The sequence below is a fragment of the Pseudophryne corroboree genome, chromosome 1 (genome assembly GCF_028390025.1).
Source record: "Pseudophryne corroboree isolate aPseCor3 chromosome 1, aPseCor3.hap2, whole genome shotgun sequence".
Lineage (NCBI taxonomy): Eukaryota > Metazoa > Chordata > Amphibia > Anura > Myobatrachidae > Pseudophryne > Pseudophryne corroboree.
In genome coordinates this window covers 1131833830-1131854237 of record NC_086444.1, presented here as the reverse complement: position 1 = coordinate 1131854237, position 20408 = coordinate 1131833830, and the positions used below count along the sequence as shown (strand labels likewise).

Below are 20408 nucleotides of genomic sequence, written 5' to 3'. Positions count from 1 at the left end.
CGACTAGTGGTACCTAATATATCACTAGTGGTAGCCAGTAACAGGTTCGGACTGGCCCACAGGGGAAACCACTGGTGGGCCCCACTGCTTGTGGGCCCACCCCTTCCTTAGGGATCAGGTTCCAGATTGTGCACTTGAACTATATATTATACATGTGTTACATTATACTGCACAGGACTATGGTGTAATTCCTACAGTGCATTGCTGTTATCAATCTGGTACATTATCATGCATGCACTAGCAGTATTTACTATACTGTATATTATGCACTTGCCAATGGTTAGCTAAGCCTCTAAACATGGGCCCTTACCACTGCGTCCCCCCGGTGGGCCCTTCATACCCTGGTCCGACACTGGGCAGTACATCACTAGTGGTACCCAGTATATCAGTAGTGGACTGGCATGCATAGCAGCGCCAGAAAGACGAAAATAATCCATAGAGCGGCGTCTAAATCTATATGACGCAAAAACGCTAAAAGAATGTGGCCAGATATTTGCAGCACAGACACAAGTTATTTTATGGACTGTTGCATAATCTATGTACACTGATGTCAATTATATGTCACTTAGTGCTATGCATACAATGTGGAAGATGAGACTGCAGATTAATATACTAGTCACCCAGTCAGGGCAGAGGCTGAGCTGTCTCCACACTAGGTACAGTATACTTATTACTGTAATGCATGTAAGGCAGCTCCATCAGTGACACGATGCTGTGCATGATGCTGAATACTGCCCTGGTATTGGCAGCAGCTTGTCTGATGATGGTGATGATCATGGGGAGGGGGAGATGATCCGTCAGTGAGCGCTTCCTGTGCAGAGTCTAGCATAGGAAGCCAAGTCCAGCGCTGCCTTGCCGCCTGTAGGTGGAGCTGTGCGCCATCTCTAGGGGAGGCTCTCCTGCTTGGCTGCAGCCGGAGACGAGGCTCTCAGTAGATAAATACGATTTGCATCACCTATTTATTTATTTTAAATTTTTTTCCCCCTGTCCGGGATTTATGTATTATTTTATTTTTATTTTTTTATATAAATATTTTTGTTACTTCTGTTTTCATCACCGGTGCAAGAGATAAATCATGTCTTACCAAGGGAAGAAGAGCATACCCCACATCACGGTAAGCTGGGGCTGGGGTGGGTTTCAGCACCAGGCGCCGTCCTTTGTTGCACACATTTCTGCTCTGTGCTCAAGCACACGGTGGGTCACTGCATGCCTGGGGTACCTGGGGGGCAATAAATGTGTCAGCATGGGGGATCTATAGGCTGGGGGTGGAGAGTGCTGTCTACTATGATGCTTGTGTCTTCTCCATGTGCAATCAGGTTATACAGCACCCCCAGATCTGTGCAGCCCCCCTTTTGTCTTTCTCCTAGCAGGGCTGCACAATGGCATCCACAACAAAGCTGTGATCACTCGGCTGGAAATAATGTGACTACTCTGTAAACAAAGGCTGTGTATGGAGAGATCAGTGATTTGTTTCTGTCTACAGGACATTTCTATTAGAAGAAGTATATTATTCATGGTCCTGGGTCCCCCCAGATTGGAAATGCATGTTTAGAATTTTAGAACGTTGGGTATAAAAAATAAGTAAACAATGGAGTAGATCTGATACATTGTATCCAGGACTCAGTCTCCCTCTGCCTTGTTATTAATGGTAGTGTTATATAAATACTGGCTCATATGACAGAGGCTGAACACCAGGCGCCATAGGAGAGAGGACACCCCCAGATCTATTCCTGGCACCACCTCACCCAGAGACATTGAAGTGGGGATCAGTGGGAGTGGGGCCAGTGGCCTCCTGGATATAAAAGGCTATATGCCTTCAGTGCCTGTCATTGTGAATACATAGCAGAGCATCTCCGCTCCCTGCAGGGGTATTAATAAGACACAGAACATGCCATCAGAAATGAGAAGGTTTGTGAATGGCTTCCAGCTGAAAGAACTAATATTGTTCATTTATGGGTCATGTCAGTGCTTTGTGCATTTCATACTGTAATTCCTCATAGTGTGCATAAATCAGATGGGTTGAAAACATATATAAAATATATAATTTGCTTTTTTGTCTGGGGGGGGGGGTGTTTCTAGAACGCTTGCAGTGCAGTTTAAAATGGGACCGCAAGAGATGCAGTACTAGAGTCTATTTTATAATGAGATCAGTTATCTGTCAAAGTACCTCTCAATGTTACTAAATATACAAGGACGCAGCTACCATAGGTGCAGGGAGTGCAGCTGCTATAGGGCCCAGAGCTGAGAGGGGCCACCTTCCCTGTCACAGTTATATGTGCTATGTACAAGGGTGTAGCTACCATAGGTGCAGGGAGTGCAGCTGCTATAGGGCCCGGAGCTGAGAGGGCCCACCGTCCTTATCACAGCTACATGTGTTATATACAAGGGTGTAGCTACCATACTGTAGGTGCAGAGAGTGCAGCTGCTATGAGGCCCAGAGCTGAGAGGGGCCCATCTTCCCTGTCACAGTTATATAGAAGGGCGTAGCTACCATAGGTGCAGGGAGTGCAGCTGCTATAGGGCCCAGAGCTGAGAGGGCCCACATTCCCTGTCACAGTTACATGTTACATCCATTTTTCACCATTGCATGATATATAAGGGCCTTTACAAACTTTTGCTTCAGACCTGCAGTATATTAGGCATGTCTGTGGACCTGCTTATTGTAATGTGTTTTAAAATTAACTGGAGGGCAGTATAATGTTACATAATATGAACTGGGGGCACGGTAAAGTGATGTAATATGAACTGAGAACACTGTATGACATAATGTGAACTTGGGTCATTGTAATGTGACATAATATGAACTTGGGGTAATGTAATGTAACGTGGCATAACATGAACTGGAGTCACTTTAACATGACGTAATATGAACTCGAGGCACTGTAACGTGACGTAATATGAACTTGAGGCACTGTAACGTGATATAATATGAACTTGAGGCACTGTAATGTGACATAATAGGAACTTGGGGTACTGTAATATAACGTGGCATAACATGAACTGGAGGCACTGTAACGTGACATATTAGGAACTGGAGGCACTGTAACGTGACGTAATATGAACTTGAGGCACTGTAACGTGACATAATATGAACTGGGGGCACTGTAATGTGACATAATATGACTGGAGGTACTGTAACATGGCATAATATGAACTGGAGGCACTGTAACGTGACGTAACATGAACTGGGGGCACTGTAACGTGACATAATATGAACTGGATGCACTGTAATGTGACTTGGGGGCACTGTGTTGCATAAAGTGTACTGGCAGCCAGGGATGCAGTTAGTTTACCAGCTGGCAGGATCCTGGTGTTCAGAGACCGACGCAGGAATTCCGACACCCACTGATAAACTGACACTCGCCCGTACTTCCCACTCATTGGTGGGTCCACGCCACAAACCGAGTTGGAATGGAACCTGCTGCGAGCAAAGCTTGCCACCGGGCCTGAAGCGAGCTGAGCGCAGTGAGCCCACGAGGGGACTCACTGCCGGTATTCCAGCCGGCGAGATGACGCTGCCAGGATACTGACCGCCAGCACCTCATCCGCCGGGATATCGTATGTCTCCCGGCAGCCCTACAATGTGACATAATACTTGGGCACTACTATGGTTCAGAAAATGTACTAGGGCACTGTTATGGGGCATAACATTAACAACTGCTGTGGACAGGCGTCTCTCTAGAAGCATTGGGACAGGGTCCCCTTCAAAATATTGCTATGGGATCCACAAAGTTCTGGTTACGCCCTTGTATATAAACATATATACAAATATATATCATACTATATACGGCAAGCTTTCACAATCAGGGCCCTCTTCCTTCATGTGTTTTCTGTTCCCTCACTTATCATCTCCTGCCTACAGTGACACCTAAAACCTGGGTTCTGCCTCCCTACTGCTTATTTGTCTACTACGACTGCAGTGTTCTGTACTGTTACTAATTTTTTTTCTTGTTTTGTTCATATTGTTTATGTACTTTGTAAGGTGCTGTGGGACCAGTGATGTGCCATATACATAAATGTCTGTCTATCTATCTATCTATCTATCTATCTATCTATCTATCTATCTATCTATCTATCTATCTATCTATCTATCGATCAGCCATAACATTAAAACCACTGTGACAGGCAAGGTGTAAAACATTGCTTGTTATATTGTCACATGTCAAGGGTGGAATATATTAGGCAGCAAGTGAACACTCAGTTCTTGAAGCCAATGTGTTGGAAGCAGGAGAAATGGGCAAGCGTAAGGTTCTAAGTGACTGACAAGGGCTAAACTGTGATGGCTAGACGACTGTGTCAGAGCATCTCCAAAACAACAGGTCTTGTGAGGTGTTCCCAGCATGCAGTGGTTAGTATCTATCAAAAGTGATCCAAGGAAGTACATTGCTGTATATGGGCATTGAACGATATCCTATCTGGTCCAATCCCACAGAAGAGCTGCTGTAGCACAGATTACTGAAAAAGTTAATGTTGGCTATGATACAAAGGTGTCAAAACAAACATTGTATCGCAGGTTGCTGCGTATGAGGCTGCATAGATTCAGACCGGTCAGAGCACCCATGCGGCACTGCATTGCCTACATTGGCCAGTGGAGCATCAGAACTGGACCATGGAACAATGGGAGAAGGTGGTCTGGTCTGATGAATCAGGTTTTCTTTTACATCATGTGTACGGCTGGGTGTGTGTGTCTCATTTACCTGGGGAAGAGATGGCACCAGGATGCACTATGGGAAGAAGGCAAGCCAGTGTGGTAGTGTGATGATCTGGGCAATGTTCTCCTGGGTAACCTTGGGTCCTGACATTCATATGGATGTTACATTGACAACTACTCCCCTTCATGGCAGTGGTATTCCCTTATGGTGGTGTATTTTTCAGCAGGATAACGCGCCCTGCCACACTGCAAAAGTTTTTCAGGAATGGTTTGAGGAGCATGACAAAGGGTTCTAGGTGTTGACTTGGCTTCTAAATTCCCCAGATCTCAATCCGATCAAGCATCTGAGGGATATGGTGGAAAAACAAGTCCAAGCCATGGTGGCCCCACCTCGCAATTTATAGGACTTAGAGGTCTCTTTACTAAGCGTTGGATGGAGATAAAGTGGACGGAGATAAAGTAACAGCCAATCGGCTCCTAACTGTCATTTCTCTGACGTCCTAGTGGATGCTGGGGACTCCGAAAGGACCATGGGGAATAGCGGCTCCGCAGGAGACTGGGCACAAAAGTAAAAGCTTTAAGACTACCTGGTGTGCACTGGCTCCTCCCCCTATGACCCTCCTCCAAGCCTCAGTTAGATTTTTGTGCCCGAACGAGAAGGGTGCAGTCTAGGTGGCTCTCCTGAGCTGCTTAGAAAAAAGTTTAGTTTTAGGTTTTTTATTTTCAGCGAGACCTGCTGGCAACAGGCTCACTGCATCGAGGGACTAAGGGGAGAAGAAGCGAACTCACCTGCGTGCAGAGTGGATTGGGCTTCTTAGGCTACTGGACATTAGCTCCAGAGGGACGATCACAGGCCCAGCCATGGATGGGTCCCAGAGCCGCGCCGCCGTCCCCCTTACAGAGCCAGAAGAGCAGAAGAGGTCCGGAAAAATCGGCGGCAGAAGACGTCCTGTCTTCAATAAGGTAGCGCACAGCACCGCAGCTGTGCGCCATTGCTCTCAGCACACTTCACACTCCGGTCACTGAGGGTGCAGGGCGCTGGGTGGGGGCGCCCTGAGACGCAATATAAACACCTTAGGGGGCAAAAAATGCATCACATATAGCTCCTGGGCTATATGGATGCATTTAACTCATGCCTGTTTTTCCATAAAAAAGCGGGAGAACGGCCGCCGAGAAGGGGGCGGAGCCTATCTCCTCAGCACACTGGCGCCATTTTTCCTCACAGCTCCGTTGGAGGGAAGCTCCCTGACTCTCCCCTGCAGTCCTGCACTACAGAAACAGGGTAAAACAAAGAGAGGGGGGGCACTAATTTGGCAGATAAAGCTATATAAGGGAAAAACACTTATATAAGGTTATCCCTGTATATATATATAGCGCTCTGGTGTGTGCTGGCAAACTCTCCCTCTGTCTCCCCAAAGGGCTAGTGGGGTCCTGTCCTCTATCAGAGCATTCCCTGTGTGTGTGCTGTGTGTCGGTACGTTGTGTCGACATGTATGAGGAGGAAAATGGTATGGAGGCGGAGCAATTGCCTGTATTAGTGATGTCACCCCCTAGGGAGTCGACACCTGACTGGATGGTCTTATGGAAGGAATTACGTGATAGTGTCAGCACTTTACAAAAGACTGTTGACGACATGAGACAGCCGGCAAATCAGTTAATACCTGTACAGGCGTCTCAAACACCGTCAGGGGCTCTAAAGCGCCCGTTACCTCAGGTGGTCGACACAGACCCAGACACGGACACTGACTCCAGTGTCGACGGTGAGGAAACAAACGTATTTTCCAGTAGGGCCACACGTTACATGATCACGGCAATGAAGGAGGTTTTGAACATTTCTGATACTACAAGTACCACAAAAAAGGGTATTATGTGGGGTGTGAAAAAACTACCCGTAGTTTTTCCTGAATCAGATGAATTAAATGAGGTGTGTGATGAAGCGTGGGTTTCCCCCGATAAAAAACTGCTAATTTCTAAAAAATTATTGGCATTATACCCTTTCCCGCCAGAGGTTAGGGCGCGTTGGGAAACACCCCCTAGGGTAGATAAGGCGCTCACACGCTTATCAAAACAAGTGGCGTTACCGTCTCCTGATACGGCCGCCCTCAAGGAACCAGCTGATAGGAAGCTGGAAAATATCCTAAAAAGTATATACACACATACTGGTATTATACTGCGACCAGCAATCGCCTCAGCCTGGATGTGCAGTGCTGGGGTGGCTTGGTCGGATTCCCTGACTGAAAATATTGATACCCTGGACAGGGACAATATATTATTGACTATAGAGCATTTAAAGGATGCATTTCTATATATGAGAGATGCACAGAGGGATATTTGCACTCTGGCATCAAGAGTAAGTGCGCTGTCCATTTCTGCCAGAAGAGGGTTATGGACGCGACAGTGGTCAGGTGATGCGGATTCCAAACGGCATATGGAAGTATTGCCGTATAAAGGGGAGGAGTTATTTGGGGTCGGTCTATCGGACCTGGTGGCCACGGCAACGGCTGGGAAATCCACCTTTTTACCCCAGGTCACCTCTCAGCAGAAAAAGACACCGTCTTTTCAGGCTCAGTCCTTTCGTCCCCATAAGGGCAAGCGGGCAAAAGGCCACTCGTATCTGCCCCGGGGCAGAGGAAGGGGAAAAAGACTGCAGCAGACAGCCTCTTCCCAGGAACAGAAGCCCTCCCCCGCTTCTGCCAAGTCCTCAGCATGACGCTGGGGCCTTACAAGCGGACTCAGGCATGGTGGGGGCCCGTCTCAAGAATTTCAGCGCGCAGTGGGCTCACTCGCAAGTGGACCCCTGGATCCTGCAGGTAGTATCTCAGGGGTACAAATTGGAATTCGAGACGTCTCCCCCTCGCCGGTTCCTGAAGTCTGCTTTACCAACGTCTCCCCCCGACAGGGAGGCGGTATTGGAAGCCATTCACAAGCTGTATTCCCAGCAGGTGATAATCAAGGTACCCCTCCTACAACAGGGAAAGGGGTATTATTCCACGCTGTTTGTGGTACCGAAGCCGGACGGCTCGTGAGACCTATTTTAAATCTGAAATCCTTGAACACTTACATACAAAGGTTCAAATTCAAGATGGAATCACTCAGAGCAGTGATAGCGAACCTGGAAGAAGGGGACTATATGGTGTCTCTGGACATCAAGGATGCTTACCTCCATGTCCCAATTTACCCTTCTCACCAAGGGTACCTCAGGTTTGTGGTACAGAACTGTCACTATCAGTTTCAGACGCTGCCGTTTGGATTGTCCACGGCTCCCCGGGTCTTTACCAAGGTAATGGCCGAAATGATGATTCTTCTTCGAAGAAAAGGCGTCTTAATTATCCCTTACTTGGACGATCTCCTGATAAGGGCAAGGTCCAGAGAACAGTTAGAGGTCGGAGTAGCACTATCTCAAGTAGTACTACGACAGCACGGATGGATTCTAAATATTCCAAAATCGCAGCTGATTCCGACGACACGTCTGCTGTTCCTAGGGATGATTCTGGACACAGTACAGAAAAAGGTGTTTCTCCCGGAGGAGAAAGCCAGGGAGTTATCCGACCTAGTCAGGAACCTCCTAAAACCAGGCCAAGTGTCAGTGCATCAATGCACAAGGGTCCTGGGAAAAAGGGTGGCTTCTTACGAAGCGATTCCATTCGGCAGATTCCACGCAAGAACTTTTCAGTGGGATCTGCTGGACAAATGGTCCGGATCGCATCTTCAAATGCATCAGCGGATAACCCTGTCTCCAAGGACAAGGGTGTCTCTCCTGTGGTGGTTGCAGAGTGCTCATCTTCTAGAGGGCCGCAGATTCGGCATTCAGGACTGGGTCCTGGTGACCACGGATGCCAGCCTGAGAGGCTGGGGAGCAGTCACACAGGGAAGAAATTTCCAGGGCTTGTGGTCAAGCATGGAAACGTCACTTCACATAAATATCCTGGAACTAAGGGCCATTTACAATGCCCTAAGTCAGGCAAGGCCTCTGCTTCAGGGTCAGCCGGTGCTGATCCAGTCGGACAACATCACGGCAGTCGCCCACGTAAACAGACAGGGCGGCACAAGAAGCAGGAGGGCAATGACGGAAGTGGCAAGGATTCTTCGCTGGGCGGAAAATCATGTGATAGCACTGTCAGCAGTGTTCATTCCGGGAGTGGACAACTGGGAAGCAGACTTCCTCAGCAGACACGATCTCCACCCGGGGGAGTGGGGACTTCACCCAGAAGTCTTCCACATGATTGTGAACCGTTGGGAAAAACCAAAGGTGGACATGATGGCGTCCCGCCTCAACAAAAAACTGGACAGATATTGCGCCAGGTCAAGGGACCCTCAGGCAATAGCTGTGGACGCTCTGGTAACACCGTGGGTGTACCAGTCAGTGTATGTGTTCCCTCCTCTGCCTCTCATACCCAAGGTACTGAGAATCATAAGAAGGAGAGGAGTAAGGACTATACTCGTGGCTCCGGATTGGCCAAGAAGGACTTGGTACCCGGAACTTCAAGAGATGCTCACGGAAGACCCGTGGCCTCTACCTCTAAGAAAAGACCTGCTCCAGCAGGGACCATGTCTGTTCCAAGACTTACCGCGGCTGCGTTTGACGGCATGGCGGTTGAACGCCGGATCCTGAAGGAAAAAGGCATTCCGGATGAAGTCATCCCTACCCTGATCAAAGCCAGGAAGGGTGTAACTGTGCAACATTATCACCGTATTTGGCGTAAATATGTTGCGTGGTGTGAAGCCAGGAAGGCCCCTACAGGGGAATTTCAACTGGGTCGTTTCCTGCATTTCCTGCAAACAGGACTGTCTATGGGCCTAAAATTAGGGTCCATTAAGGTTCAAATTTCGGCCCTGTCAATATTCTTCCAAAAAGAACTAGCTTCAGTTCCTGAAGTTCAGACGTTTGTCAAGGGGGTACTGCATATACAGCCTCCTTTTGTGCCTCCAGTGGCACCTTGGGATCTCAATGTAGTTTTGGGGTTCCTAAAATCACATTGGTTTGAACCACTCACCACTGTGGACTTAAAATATCTCACATGGAAAGTGGTAATGCTGTTAGCCCTGGCCTCAGCCAGGCGTGTCTCAGAATTGGCGGCTTTATCCTATAAAAGCCCTTACCTAATTTTTCATACGGACAGGGCAGAATTGAGGACTCGTCCTCAATTTCTCCCTAAGGTGGTTTCAGCATTTCACTTAAACCAGCCTATTGTGGTGCCAGCGGCTACTAGGGACTTGGAGGATTCCAAGTTGATGGACGTAGTCAGGGCCCTGAAAATATATGTTTCCAGGACGGCTGGAGACAGAAAATCTGACTCGCTGTTTATCCTGCTTCTAAGCAGACTATTGCTCGTTGGATTTGTAGTACAATTCAGCTTGCACATTCTGTGGCAGGCCTGCCACAGCCAAAATCTGTAAAAGCCCATTCCACGCGGAAAGTGGGCTCATCTTGGGCGGCTGCCCGAGGGGTCTCGGCTTTACAACTTTGCCGAGCAGCTACTTGGTCAGGGGCAAACACGTTTGCTAAATTCTACAAATTTGATACCCTGGCTGAGGAGGACCTGGAGTTCTCTCATTCGGTGCTGCAGAGTCATCCGCACTCTCCCGCCCGTTTGGGAGCTTTGGTATAATCCCCATGGTCCTTTCGGAGTCCCCAGCATCCACTAGGACGTCAGAGAAAATAAGAATTTACTTACCGATAATTCTATTTCTCATAGTCCGTAGTGGATGCTGGGCGCCCATCCCAAGTGCGGATTGTCTGCAATACTTGTACATAGTTATTGTTAACTAAATCGGGTTATTGTTGTTGTGAGCCATCTATCCAGAGGCTCCTCTGTTATCATGCTGGTAACTGGGTTCAGATCACAGGTTGTACGGTGTGATTGGTGTGGCTGGTATGAGTCTTACCCGGGATTCAAAATCCTTCCTTATTGTGTACGCTCGTCCGGGCACAGTATCCTAACTGAGACTTGGAGGAGGGTCATAGGGGGAGGAGCCAGTGCACACCACCTGATCCTAAAGCTTTTACTTTTGTGCCCTGTCTCCTGCGGAGCCGCTATTCCCCATGGTCCTTTCGGAGTCCCCAGCATCCACTACGGACTATGAGAAATAGAATTATCGGTAAGTAAATTCTTATTTTTTCAAACCCAGCCTGTAACATGGCAGTTAGAAGCTGATTGGTTGGTACTTTATCTCCATCAACATTATCTCCATCCAAGGCTTAGTAAATAGACCCCTTAATCTGCTGGGCAGTACAGATGATGTAATGGTTAGCATTGCTGCTTTACAGCACTGAGGTCATGGGTTTGATTCCCACCATGGACCTAGACAGTTAAAAGATAGACAGTCATTAGGTCGACACCATATGGTTGACAGTCAAAAGTCAAACGGTCATAAGTAAGACACAAAAAAAAATATATATTTTTTTTTGTGTTTTTAAAAATTTTGAACCCAGATTTGGTGAAATTCGGCCCCTCACGGGCTCGCTATGCTCACCACGCTTCGGGCTCTGTGTCTCGCTCGGCTCTGCTTTGCTCGCCACAACTTTTCTAAAAGGTAATAGTTTGTGACATGGATAGTAAATGAGGCAAAAGTTGTAAAAAACACAGAAAAAACCCAAAACATTTTTTTTAGTGTCTGACTTACAGTATGTCCCTGTCTGACTTTTGACGTTCGGACTTTTGACCCGGTCTGACTTGTGACCATGTCTGACTTTTGACCCTGTCTATCTTTTGACTGCCGACCATATGGTGTCTAATTAATGACTGTCTATCTTTTAACTGTCTATCTATAGACTGGAACCTGGACTTAACTGTGTGGAGTTTGTATATTCTCCCTGTACTTGCGTGGGTTTCCTCCCACACTCTAAATATATGCTGGTAGGTTAATTGGCTCACAACAAAAATTAACCCTATTGTGAATGTGTGTGTACATGTGGTAGGGAATATAGATTGTAAGCTCAACTGGGGCAGGGACTGGTGTGAATGGGCAAATATTGTCTATAAAGCGCTGCTGAATATGTGTGCGCTATATAAATAACTGGTAATAAATAAATAATAAATAAATAAATAAATAAATAACGTCTTGGTACCAGATACCACAGGGCACCTTCAGAGGTCTTGTGGAGTCCATGCCTGATGGGACACATCTGTTTTGGTGGCACATGGGGGTTCTACACAATATAAGACAAGTGGCTGATATATCATCTCTAAGAAAGGCACTCCTCCACATCAAGGCTTAATTGGCCCAGGTGCCCTCCCAAATCAAATAGTAGATGCACAGAAAACTATGAAACTCATGGGACTTGTATTAATAATAATTCTAGTAATATGTCAACACTGTAATCTTCTTGCTGACTTAGGGGTATATTCACTAAGGTGGGAGTTTTTTTAGAATTAGAGATGTTGCCCATAGCAACCAATCAGATTCCACTTAACAGTCATCTAGCTGCTTCTAGAAGATAATAGCTAGAATCTGATTGGTTGCTATGGGCAACATCTCTGCTTCTAAAGAACCCACACCTTAGTAAATATACCCCATAGAATCATTATGTATAAGTGTATAGTGCCACCACTAATCTTTACTAAGATGGTTAGCATTACTGCCTCACAGCACTGAGGTCATGGGTTCAATTCCCACCATGGCACTAACTGTGTGGAGTTTGTATATTCTCCCCGTACTTGCGTGGGTTTCCCCCAGGTACTCCGGTTTCCTCCCACAATCCAAAATTATACTGGTAGGTTAATTGGCTCCCAACAAAATTAACCCTAGCGTGAATGTCTGTGCGTGTACATGTGATAGGGAATATAGATTGTAAGCTCCCCTGGGGCAGGGACTTATGTGAATGGACAGATATTCTCTGTAAAGCACTGCAGAATATGTGTGCGCTATATAATTATTAATGCATTACTTTCCTTATCCTCACTACAGTTACAATAGAAGACAGGGATCTTTATGGTTCCGGGAGTTAGGGGTAGATGTTAGTTAGGACCGGCTCCAGCATTGTTAGCAATGCAGAATGTGTCAGAGGCTCAGGTGCAGTTGCTGAGCATGTTGCGATGGCTTCGGTGGGCATCTCTGCTCACTTGTGGGCGGCTGCTACACTTGCGATGCCTTGCAGTTCCGTCGCTGAAAAAGATTGCTGCCTTGTCAGCATTGCAACCACATCTGAAAGGGTGGTATTCATGTGACCGCCAGTCAGCTGACCGACAGTCACATGACCTCCTCCACGAGCCCGACGGCTCACTATCCCCTATGGTCGGCATGCCGACCAACAGGGACTATTTCCACTCGTGGGTGTCCACGACACCCATAGAGTGGGAATAGAACCCGCCACCGAGCCCGCAGCGTGGCGAGCGCAGCGAGCCCGCAAGGGCCTTGCTGCACTCGCCCCTCCCCGCCGGGATCCCGGCGTCGGTATGCTGCCGGGATCCCGGCGTCGGTAAGGTGACCGGCGGTCAGGAGACCGCCGGTCACCAGTACTACACCCATCTGAAAAAGGCCCATTGTGTATTTTAGAGGTAGGCAATGTCCAGCACTGCAGCGGTTGTGTTACTACACATTCCAGCATGCCCTTCCTCAGTTTTAGCATGCACTAACAGTAAGACTGTAGCGGGGCATGCTGGTATGTGTAGTTCCACAGCAGTGTGAGTGCCACATGTTGCCTACCCCCGACTTATTCTGTAGCTTCTGCTTCCTCTGCTGCTGCACTAGGGAATATCACCTTCCTCCTATATTCCAGACAGGTGCTAACATACTGAGGGATTGCATGGAGGAATGATGATATTAAACCTTAATTATGATTGCTTCTGGTGTATAAAAAATAGAAAGAAAAAAAGTAACTAAGGGGACTGTGAGGCTTATTCATCACTCTGGAAAGGTCAGTGAAACATGCGTTAGACTCCATGATCCCCCATTCGCTGCCTCCTCCGACGCTTGCCGTGCGCAGTAACACTGCTGGGAGGAAGTAGGCATTGTAAGCTTTCACTACTAATAAGCAGCAGAAGTGTCAGTGCTGGTATTGTGGGACAGCTGCTTAGGAGCTGGTTGGTTTGTACTTTATCTCTCTCTAATAACCCTTTTCCACCTAGAAGCATGGGTCACAGCTGGGAGCCTGACACGGGTGCTACCTGGCTGCGGCCCGTGCTCAGCCCCCTTTCCCACTACACTCACCAACCCAGCATATTGCCGGGTTGGTGACACTGCTCACATGATCTCCCAGCGCTGCCCTTCCATACACTGTGAACGGGAGCCGTTTCGCATCGACCCGGCTTCCGTTTACACTGCACAGCTTACCGGGTTGAACTCGTGTTCAACCCGGTAAGCTACCCTGGTAGGATTCCCGGATCACTTGATCCGGGTTTTTGCAGAGGGACCCTTTTCCACAGAGGGACCCTTTTCCGCGCCCCGTGCATTTACCCGTGTTTTTTGAGCTAGTGGAAAAGGGGTACTAGCTTTGATAATTCTTCCCCGAAATATTAAAAGTTAAGATTTCAATGCAGCTCAGACAGCCGCAGTCACACCACATAGTAATGTGATATAAGATGTGATAGCTGCATTCTGGTGTTTACCGTCCCTGTGAGTAAATGTGGTTTAGAAACTCTACTAGAAGATCATTTCATATTGATCCTTCTCATTGTTATGCATCAAGACATATAGTATCTCTAATTGAGGTTCACGCTACACTCTGCCGTGTTATATTACATCATAGTTGCCCTTAGTTGCCTACTTTCTGGCTTCTCCCTCAGGGAGGGAGCAGCCAGGTCACACAGTAGGAGGGCGTGGTGACACAATTTCATCATTGTAGCCCCGCCCCCCACTTTACAATACTCACATTACCGGCATTGTAAAGCGGGAGCGGGACTACAATGATGCGATTTAGCACGAATCGTGTCATCGCCCCACCCACCTGTCCTGTGTGAGTCGGGAGTGCGGATGGTGGTGAGTGGGGGATGCGGCGGGGAGGAAGGGGGTGTGTGGGGGGTGCAGGATGCGGGAGGCTTGCCCACTTCCCCGGGGGGGCTGGGAGTGCCACCCGATTTTTGGGAGCTTCCCGGCCTTTCTGAGAAAGTATGCAAGTATGTAGTCGCCTACCCTCCCGCATTCCCTGAAATAGCAGCAATCTCCCTGACTCCCTGAACAGAGCAACAATCTCCCTGATTGCCTCTTACCCCCATTGTGTAGCTGTTACATTCTTATGGGGGGCTGGGGGGAGAAGAAATCAGAGGTACACACTGTACATTAAATGGGCATATCAGTGCCATTTCCCTGCATTGGTTACGAGGCACAATGATCCCTATGGCTACATGCATTTTAAATAAAGTTTCTTGTAGCCACTTACAATATATGGAACCTCTTGTAAAACACAATACATGAACAAATTCTGAAAAATATCAGTGTCTTTTCTTCAACAAGTAGATCTTACTAACTTTGAGGTTCATTTACATTTGGATGTAAGTCATTTTCATGACACGCCTCTCAGTACACGTCCGCGCTGATAGGTGTTACTTTCACAATCTCCCTGAAATGCTTTTTCAAAAGTAAGCAAGTATGTGTACTACATACTATAACTAGCAGCGCTCGGGGCTTTGAGACACTCTGCACATATTTAAATACATTATCACTTTCCTGGGTGTTTTATTTCAAGTTAGCTGTAATTAAAATTGACAAAACACACATGTGGGCGCTAAGTTTAACACGGTAAATGTTAGGTGTCAGGTGGCATCGTATAGGATAGCTCTGTTGTGCCAACATCTGGCATATCATAGCACTTGCCTAGCCCTACCCAAACCCATCTTTACATCGGCCTCGTTATTCTTTACTAACGCTGAGTGAGTGAGGGCAGGATGTGAGAAATCTGTTTATTGTATTGTAACATTTACAAAATAACATCTGTACATTTTGCACATATTTAGTTATCAACTGTAGGATGAAATAATTGTGTTTCTAAATGGTCTGTAAGTAATAACAAAAAATTGTAAATGCTCTGGTAGGATGGACGAATAAAAAAAAAAAATTAGCGTTCCATTTTATAGTTCGTAAAAGCAGTAATTACATGGAATTTAATTTTCCTAAATGCTTATTGGATTAAGCGGGATCCGGTAAGGATCCTGGTGCTCAGGATCCCACCAGTCGAAATACCAACACCGGAATCCCGACACTGCTCAGAATGCATCCCGACAAGGATCACAATGCTGCGCAAGAATCTGGCCCGCCGAGATCCCGAACGAGGGTTTGCCGGTGCTACGGACAGGTAAGCACTTCGGGGGAGGGTGGCAGGAGGTTAGGTTTAGGCTGTGGCGGGAGGCTAAGATTAGGCTGCGGTTTAAGTGTAGGCTCCCCCGGGGAGGGTTAGGCTTAGGCTACGGGGGAGGGATGGTTAGGTTTAGGTTGTGGGAAAAGGGGGTTAGGTTTATGCACCACCGGAGAGGGTTAGGCTTAGGCTGCAGGTGGGTGGGAAGGTTAGGTTTAGGCTGCGGAAAGGGAGGGTTAGGGGGGCATTGGGGGAAAGTAAGTATACTTACCTAGCCCCTGTCGGAATTCTCACCATCGGGATGCAGCAGTCGGTTTTCTGACCGCTGGGATCCTGAACACAGGCATATTATACCCGAGCCGATTAAGCAATGAACCACTCAGTAAATAAGGAAGTTACAGAGACGAGACAGGATGGATTTGAGTGACCTCATGTTACAGATAGCAAATGAGGCCAAACAAGCTTATTCCAAGGGAGCAGAAGCAGAGGGAGAAGAGAGGATGGGCAGTAACGCATCCTTGGGGTATAACCATTCTGCTTATCTCATTGTCCGATCCCACCATATAGTGTTGGCCTTAACCCTTCTGCAACAAGCTTCATAGGCTCCCAATTCCCCTCATAATCAAGTTAAAATGCTTGATATAGGGGGCGGGGTGGGGGCGTGGCTAAGGAGATTGCGGGAGCGTGGCTGCATGATCACATTGTCGTGGCCACGCCCCCACTGTACACTGCCAAGATTACTGGAATTGTAAAAGCAGGGTGTGTGGCCTGAACCGCATCATCAGGTGGAGGCTGGACTTGCCCACCATTCCGTGTGGACGGGAGCGCCATCCGATTCAGGAGCCTCCTGGTGTTTCGGGAGAGTATCCTCCCACCCTTCTCTTTATGTCTATTTTTCCCATACTGCATCTACTGTGATATATAAATTATAATTTGTTTTCATGATGCATAATCTACATTGTAATTTGCTCTGTAACTCTAAGCATCACAATATATATTTTTTCCCTCCTTGAAAAATGTCACTAGCCAACATGGACACAAATACTATATGTCACTTTCTCTAAGGGGCCTATTCATCAACGTAAACTTTAGGTCTGATAAACTTATGGAAACAGTAGTTTCCCCATGTTTTTCGCATATTTAAGTAACTGACCCACACAGTAATAAATGTAGTAACGCTCTCCTGCTTGCAGTGAAGACCCAATGTAGCATGCATCAGTCTCCGAAATCTGACTGATGCTTAACTACGGGAACTGAAGCCATCTCCAAATGGCGTAGCTGCTGAGGCCACCTGCTTCTTGTTGGAAGGAGATCCTGATTGCTACTGTATGTTGGGTGCATTCGGATCCTTCCGCCTCCTCCGGCCCTACCAGTGCACATGTGTGGCTTAAGGTTGCGCATGCACAGTGACTCTGCTCTGAAACCTGGGGCTGCTAATATTATCAGAGACAGTGGTAGTGTTAGGGCTTCGTGGTGCTTTGTGGAGCAGCTGTTCCCGCACAATAATGATTTTCTCCAGAAGAATTGGCTCTTCTACCACATGCTCCTGAGGAAGCTGGGTCCCATAGCCCAGGGAAATGCGTTGAGCTTTTATCTGGACTCCTGTTACTCCATTGGACTTTGCCAGTCTCCTTGGAACATTCTACAGCATTCTGGATACCTGGTGGATACGCCTTCAGCCCAAAAATGCTACTGTACAGCGTTTTCTAGGAAAAATACTGTACCATAGCATTTCGTATGCAGATACAGCCGCTGTCGCACACAGATTATAGGCATGCCGCATATTATTTTAATCAGCAAACACATATAAGACATATTTTAATGGAAAATGTAGCACAAAAAGATGGTCGACGCTACCAAGACACGCCAGTGGGGCTAAGGGGAGTTTACTAATTACCCGCTCACCCTTCCCCCCACGTTACCTTTTCCGTGACCGCGACCTGGGCTGCAGTGAGTGTAGCGAGGCTTTATTCGTTCCACAATAAATACTGTTTTTAATAAAAAAAATTGTAAGGAGGCGTGGTCATGCCCCATTTACATTAGGCTACGCCTCCATTACCTGAGCCCCTGTAGACTCCTGTGTACTAAACCTTGGCGAGAGATAAAGTGGCAGCCCGTCAACGCTGTCTACAGCCATGGTCACGGCATGGCATGACTAGAAGTGCTGTTTAATGTGCAGCGACACTAGATGTGAGTGGACACATCTGTTTGTGCTGTTCCCCAATGTTAGGGGTAGTATAATGCTGACACTTTACATACATTTTGCAGAAGAAATAGATCTAAACCAGTGATATGTAGGGCCTCATTCAGTAAGGGACACAGTACTCTGAAAATCCCGGATTGACAGCAGCGGGCGTCAGAGGGGCGGTGACATGGCATTAGGGGTGAGTGGTCCGGACAAGTGAGTCGTGTCCGGACCGTTTTAGGGGCACACGCGGCCATTTAGTTTGAAAAGATGGCGGTCCGCCAGCATACGCAGCCTGCCTGAGTATGTAGGGGGGCTTCCACAAACCTGCGATTCGGCAATCTCAGTTAAATAGCGATCGCATTGCTGAGCGGCACTTTGCATGCCTTGCCCTTTGCTGGTTGCCCCCCATCATGCGATAGAAAGCAGTACGAGAGGTCTATTCATGAAGCAGTGAAAAGAGCGGAGAAGTGAGCCAGTGGAGAAGTTGCCCATTACAACCAATCAGCTGTTACGTATAATTTTATAGAATGCACTTTAAAATGTTACCTCAACACTTATTGGTTTCCATGGGCAACTTCTCCACTGGCTCACTTCTCCACTCTTTGCACTGCTTCATGAATAGACCCCAGAACCCGCTACCGAACCAGGTCCGTAGTCCGGTGCACATTACCCTTATTATCGGTAATAAGCTAAATTGATGCATATTATTATAGAAATAGATGCCAAAAAATAGTCCCGCACGGCCTCAGAACTCACATGTACAGTACTCCAAATTCCCTTCAGATTTCCTGACATCACCACCCACTGATCACTGAGAGATCCTTTGACCACAAACTACTAATTAACAACTAATGACCATTCATTATTAATTTATTTCCACTAATTAATACCAGCATGTGCTTAGTCAGTCAGCCAAGAATCACTGCAGGAGGGCGATCACATGATTGTACTGCACTTCTTCCTCGTCCTCTGATTTCATTCAGGTGGAAATGTATCAAAGCTTGTGGAGAGAGATAAAGCACCAACCAATCAGCTCCTAACTGTCATTTTGCAAGCTACGGGGAGATATACTGAGCTGTGAAGAGAGTGGAGAAGTGAGCCAGAGTGGAAGAGTGGAGAAGTTGCCCATGGCAACCAATCAGCATTGAAGTAACTTTTATATTTGCATACTGTAAAATTATACAGAACATCTGATTGGTTGCCATGGGCAACTTCTTCACTGGCTCACTTCTCCACGCTTTTCACTGCTTACTACATCTACCCCACAGCCTGTAACATGGCAGTTTGGAGCTGTTTGGCTGGTACTTTATCTCTCTAAAGGTTAGTGCATAGTCTCCATAACCTTTAAAATGACAGAAGCTGATGTGTTGGTACTTTGTGGGTTATTCAGGTTTGTTAGCAAACCAATAAAGTTAGCAATTGGGCAAAACTATGTTGCACTGCAGGGGGGGCAGATGTAACATGTGCAGAGAGATTTAGATTTGGGTGGGGTGTGTTCAAACTGAAATCTAAATTGCAATGTAGAAGTGAAGCAGGCAGTGCAACATGGTTTTGGCCAGTTGCTTGCTTTTTGGATGCTAACAAACCTGAATAAGGACCTTTATCTCTCCCCACTTTATCTCTAAGGTTTGATACATCTCCCCCTTAGATGTCCGGTGGTCATGTGACGTGGAAGCGACTGTGCCGATCATGCTGTATGAGTAGAGATGGACAAAGGGTCCGGATCTATGTTTTGGAAAATATGGGATAGTTACTTGCACGCTGATATTGTGCAATTATCATCAGGAAAAGATCTAGTTTTCAGGGGGGAAAATCTAGCAATTAGCGCATGCTCAAACGAGACATTCTCTGTATACAGAACACAGCAGAAATCTTTTCTAACAATGCAATTATTTATCTGGTGGATATTTTGAATTTCCAGTATTGATTGCAAATCGGACCAAGATCGAACCCTAAATATTGATATTCTCTCTCTCTCTTTCTATATATATTTATATATAAATATTAAAAGATTATCCCTATGCACTGTATGAGACACTGAGCTACACCCGGGTTCCCAGCTCCGATATATTCAAGAGCAGCCAGAGCAAGGACTGGAAACATCTGGGAGCGACACGGGGAATGCTTGCAGTGGCACCAATGCCTACATGTAATCTATACACAGTGCATTGTCAGGGCAGGAAAACACTGATACATATATGTCCTCATATATCTCGCTGCAATATGCCACGCAGCGTGACATGCCTGGTGTGAGTCTGCCGTCAGGTCTAGTGTAACCCCGCTAGCGTCAGGAATTTTTATTGTGCGTCTTATTCTCAACACAATGTAACTAGGTCCAG

General features: G+C 47.0%; 1 protein-coding gene across 3 annotated transcripts in view; it reads left to right on the top strand.

Annotated features, from left to right (window-relative positions):
* Nucleotides 1-20408, top strand: part of CRMP1 (collapsin response mediator protein 1) — a 141089-nt gene that overhangs the window by 33208 nt on the left and 87473 nt on the right. Inside the window, exon 1 of one of the 3 annotated variants that reach the window (XM_063923457.1) lies at nt 869-1114. The exons of the other annotated variants lie outside the window; for them this stretch is intronic. Coding sequence (XP_063779527.1) covers nt 1076-1114 — 39 coding nt within the window. The 5' untranslated portion in view covers nt 869-1075. Of the gene's footprint in view, nt 1-868; nt 1115-20408 lie in introns of those variants that run through there. 3 annotated transcript variants of the gene reach the window in all.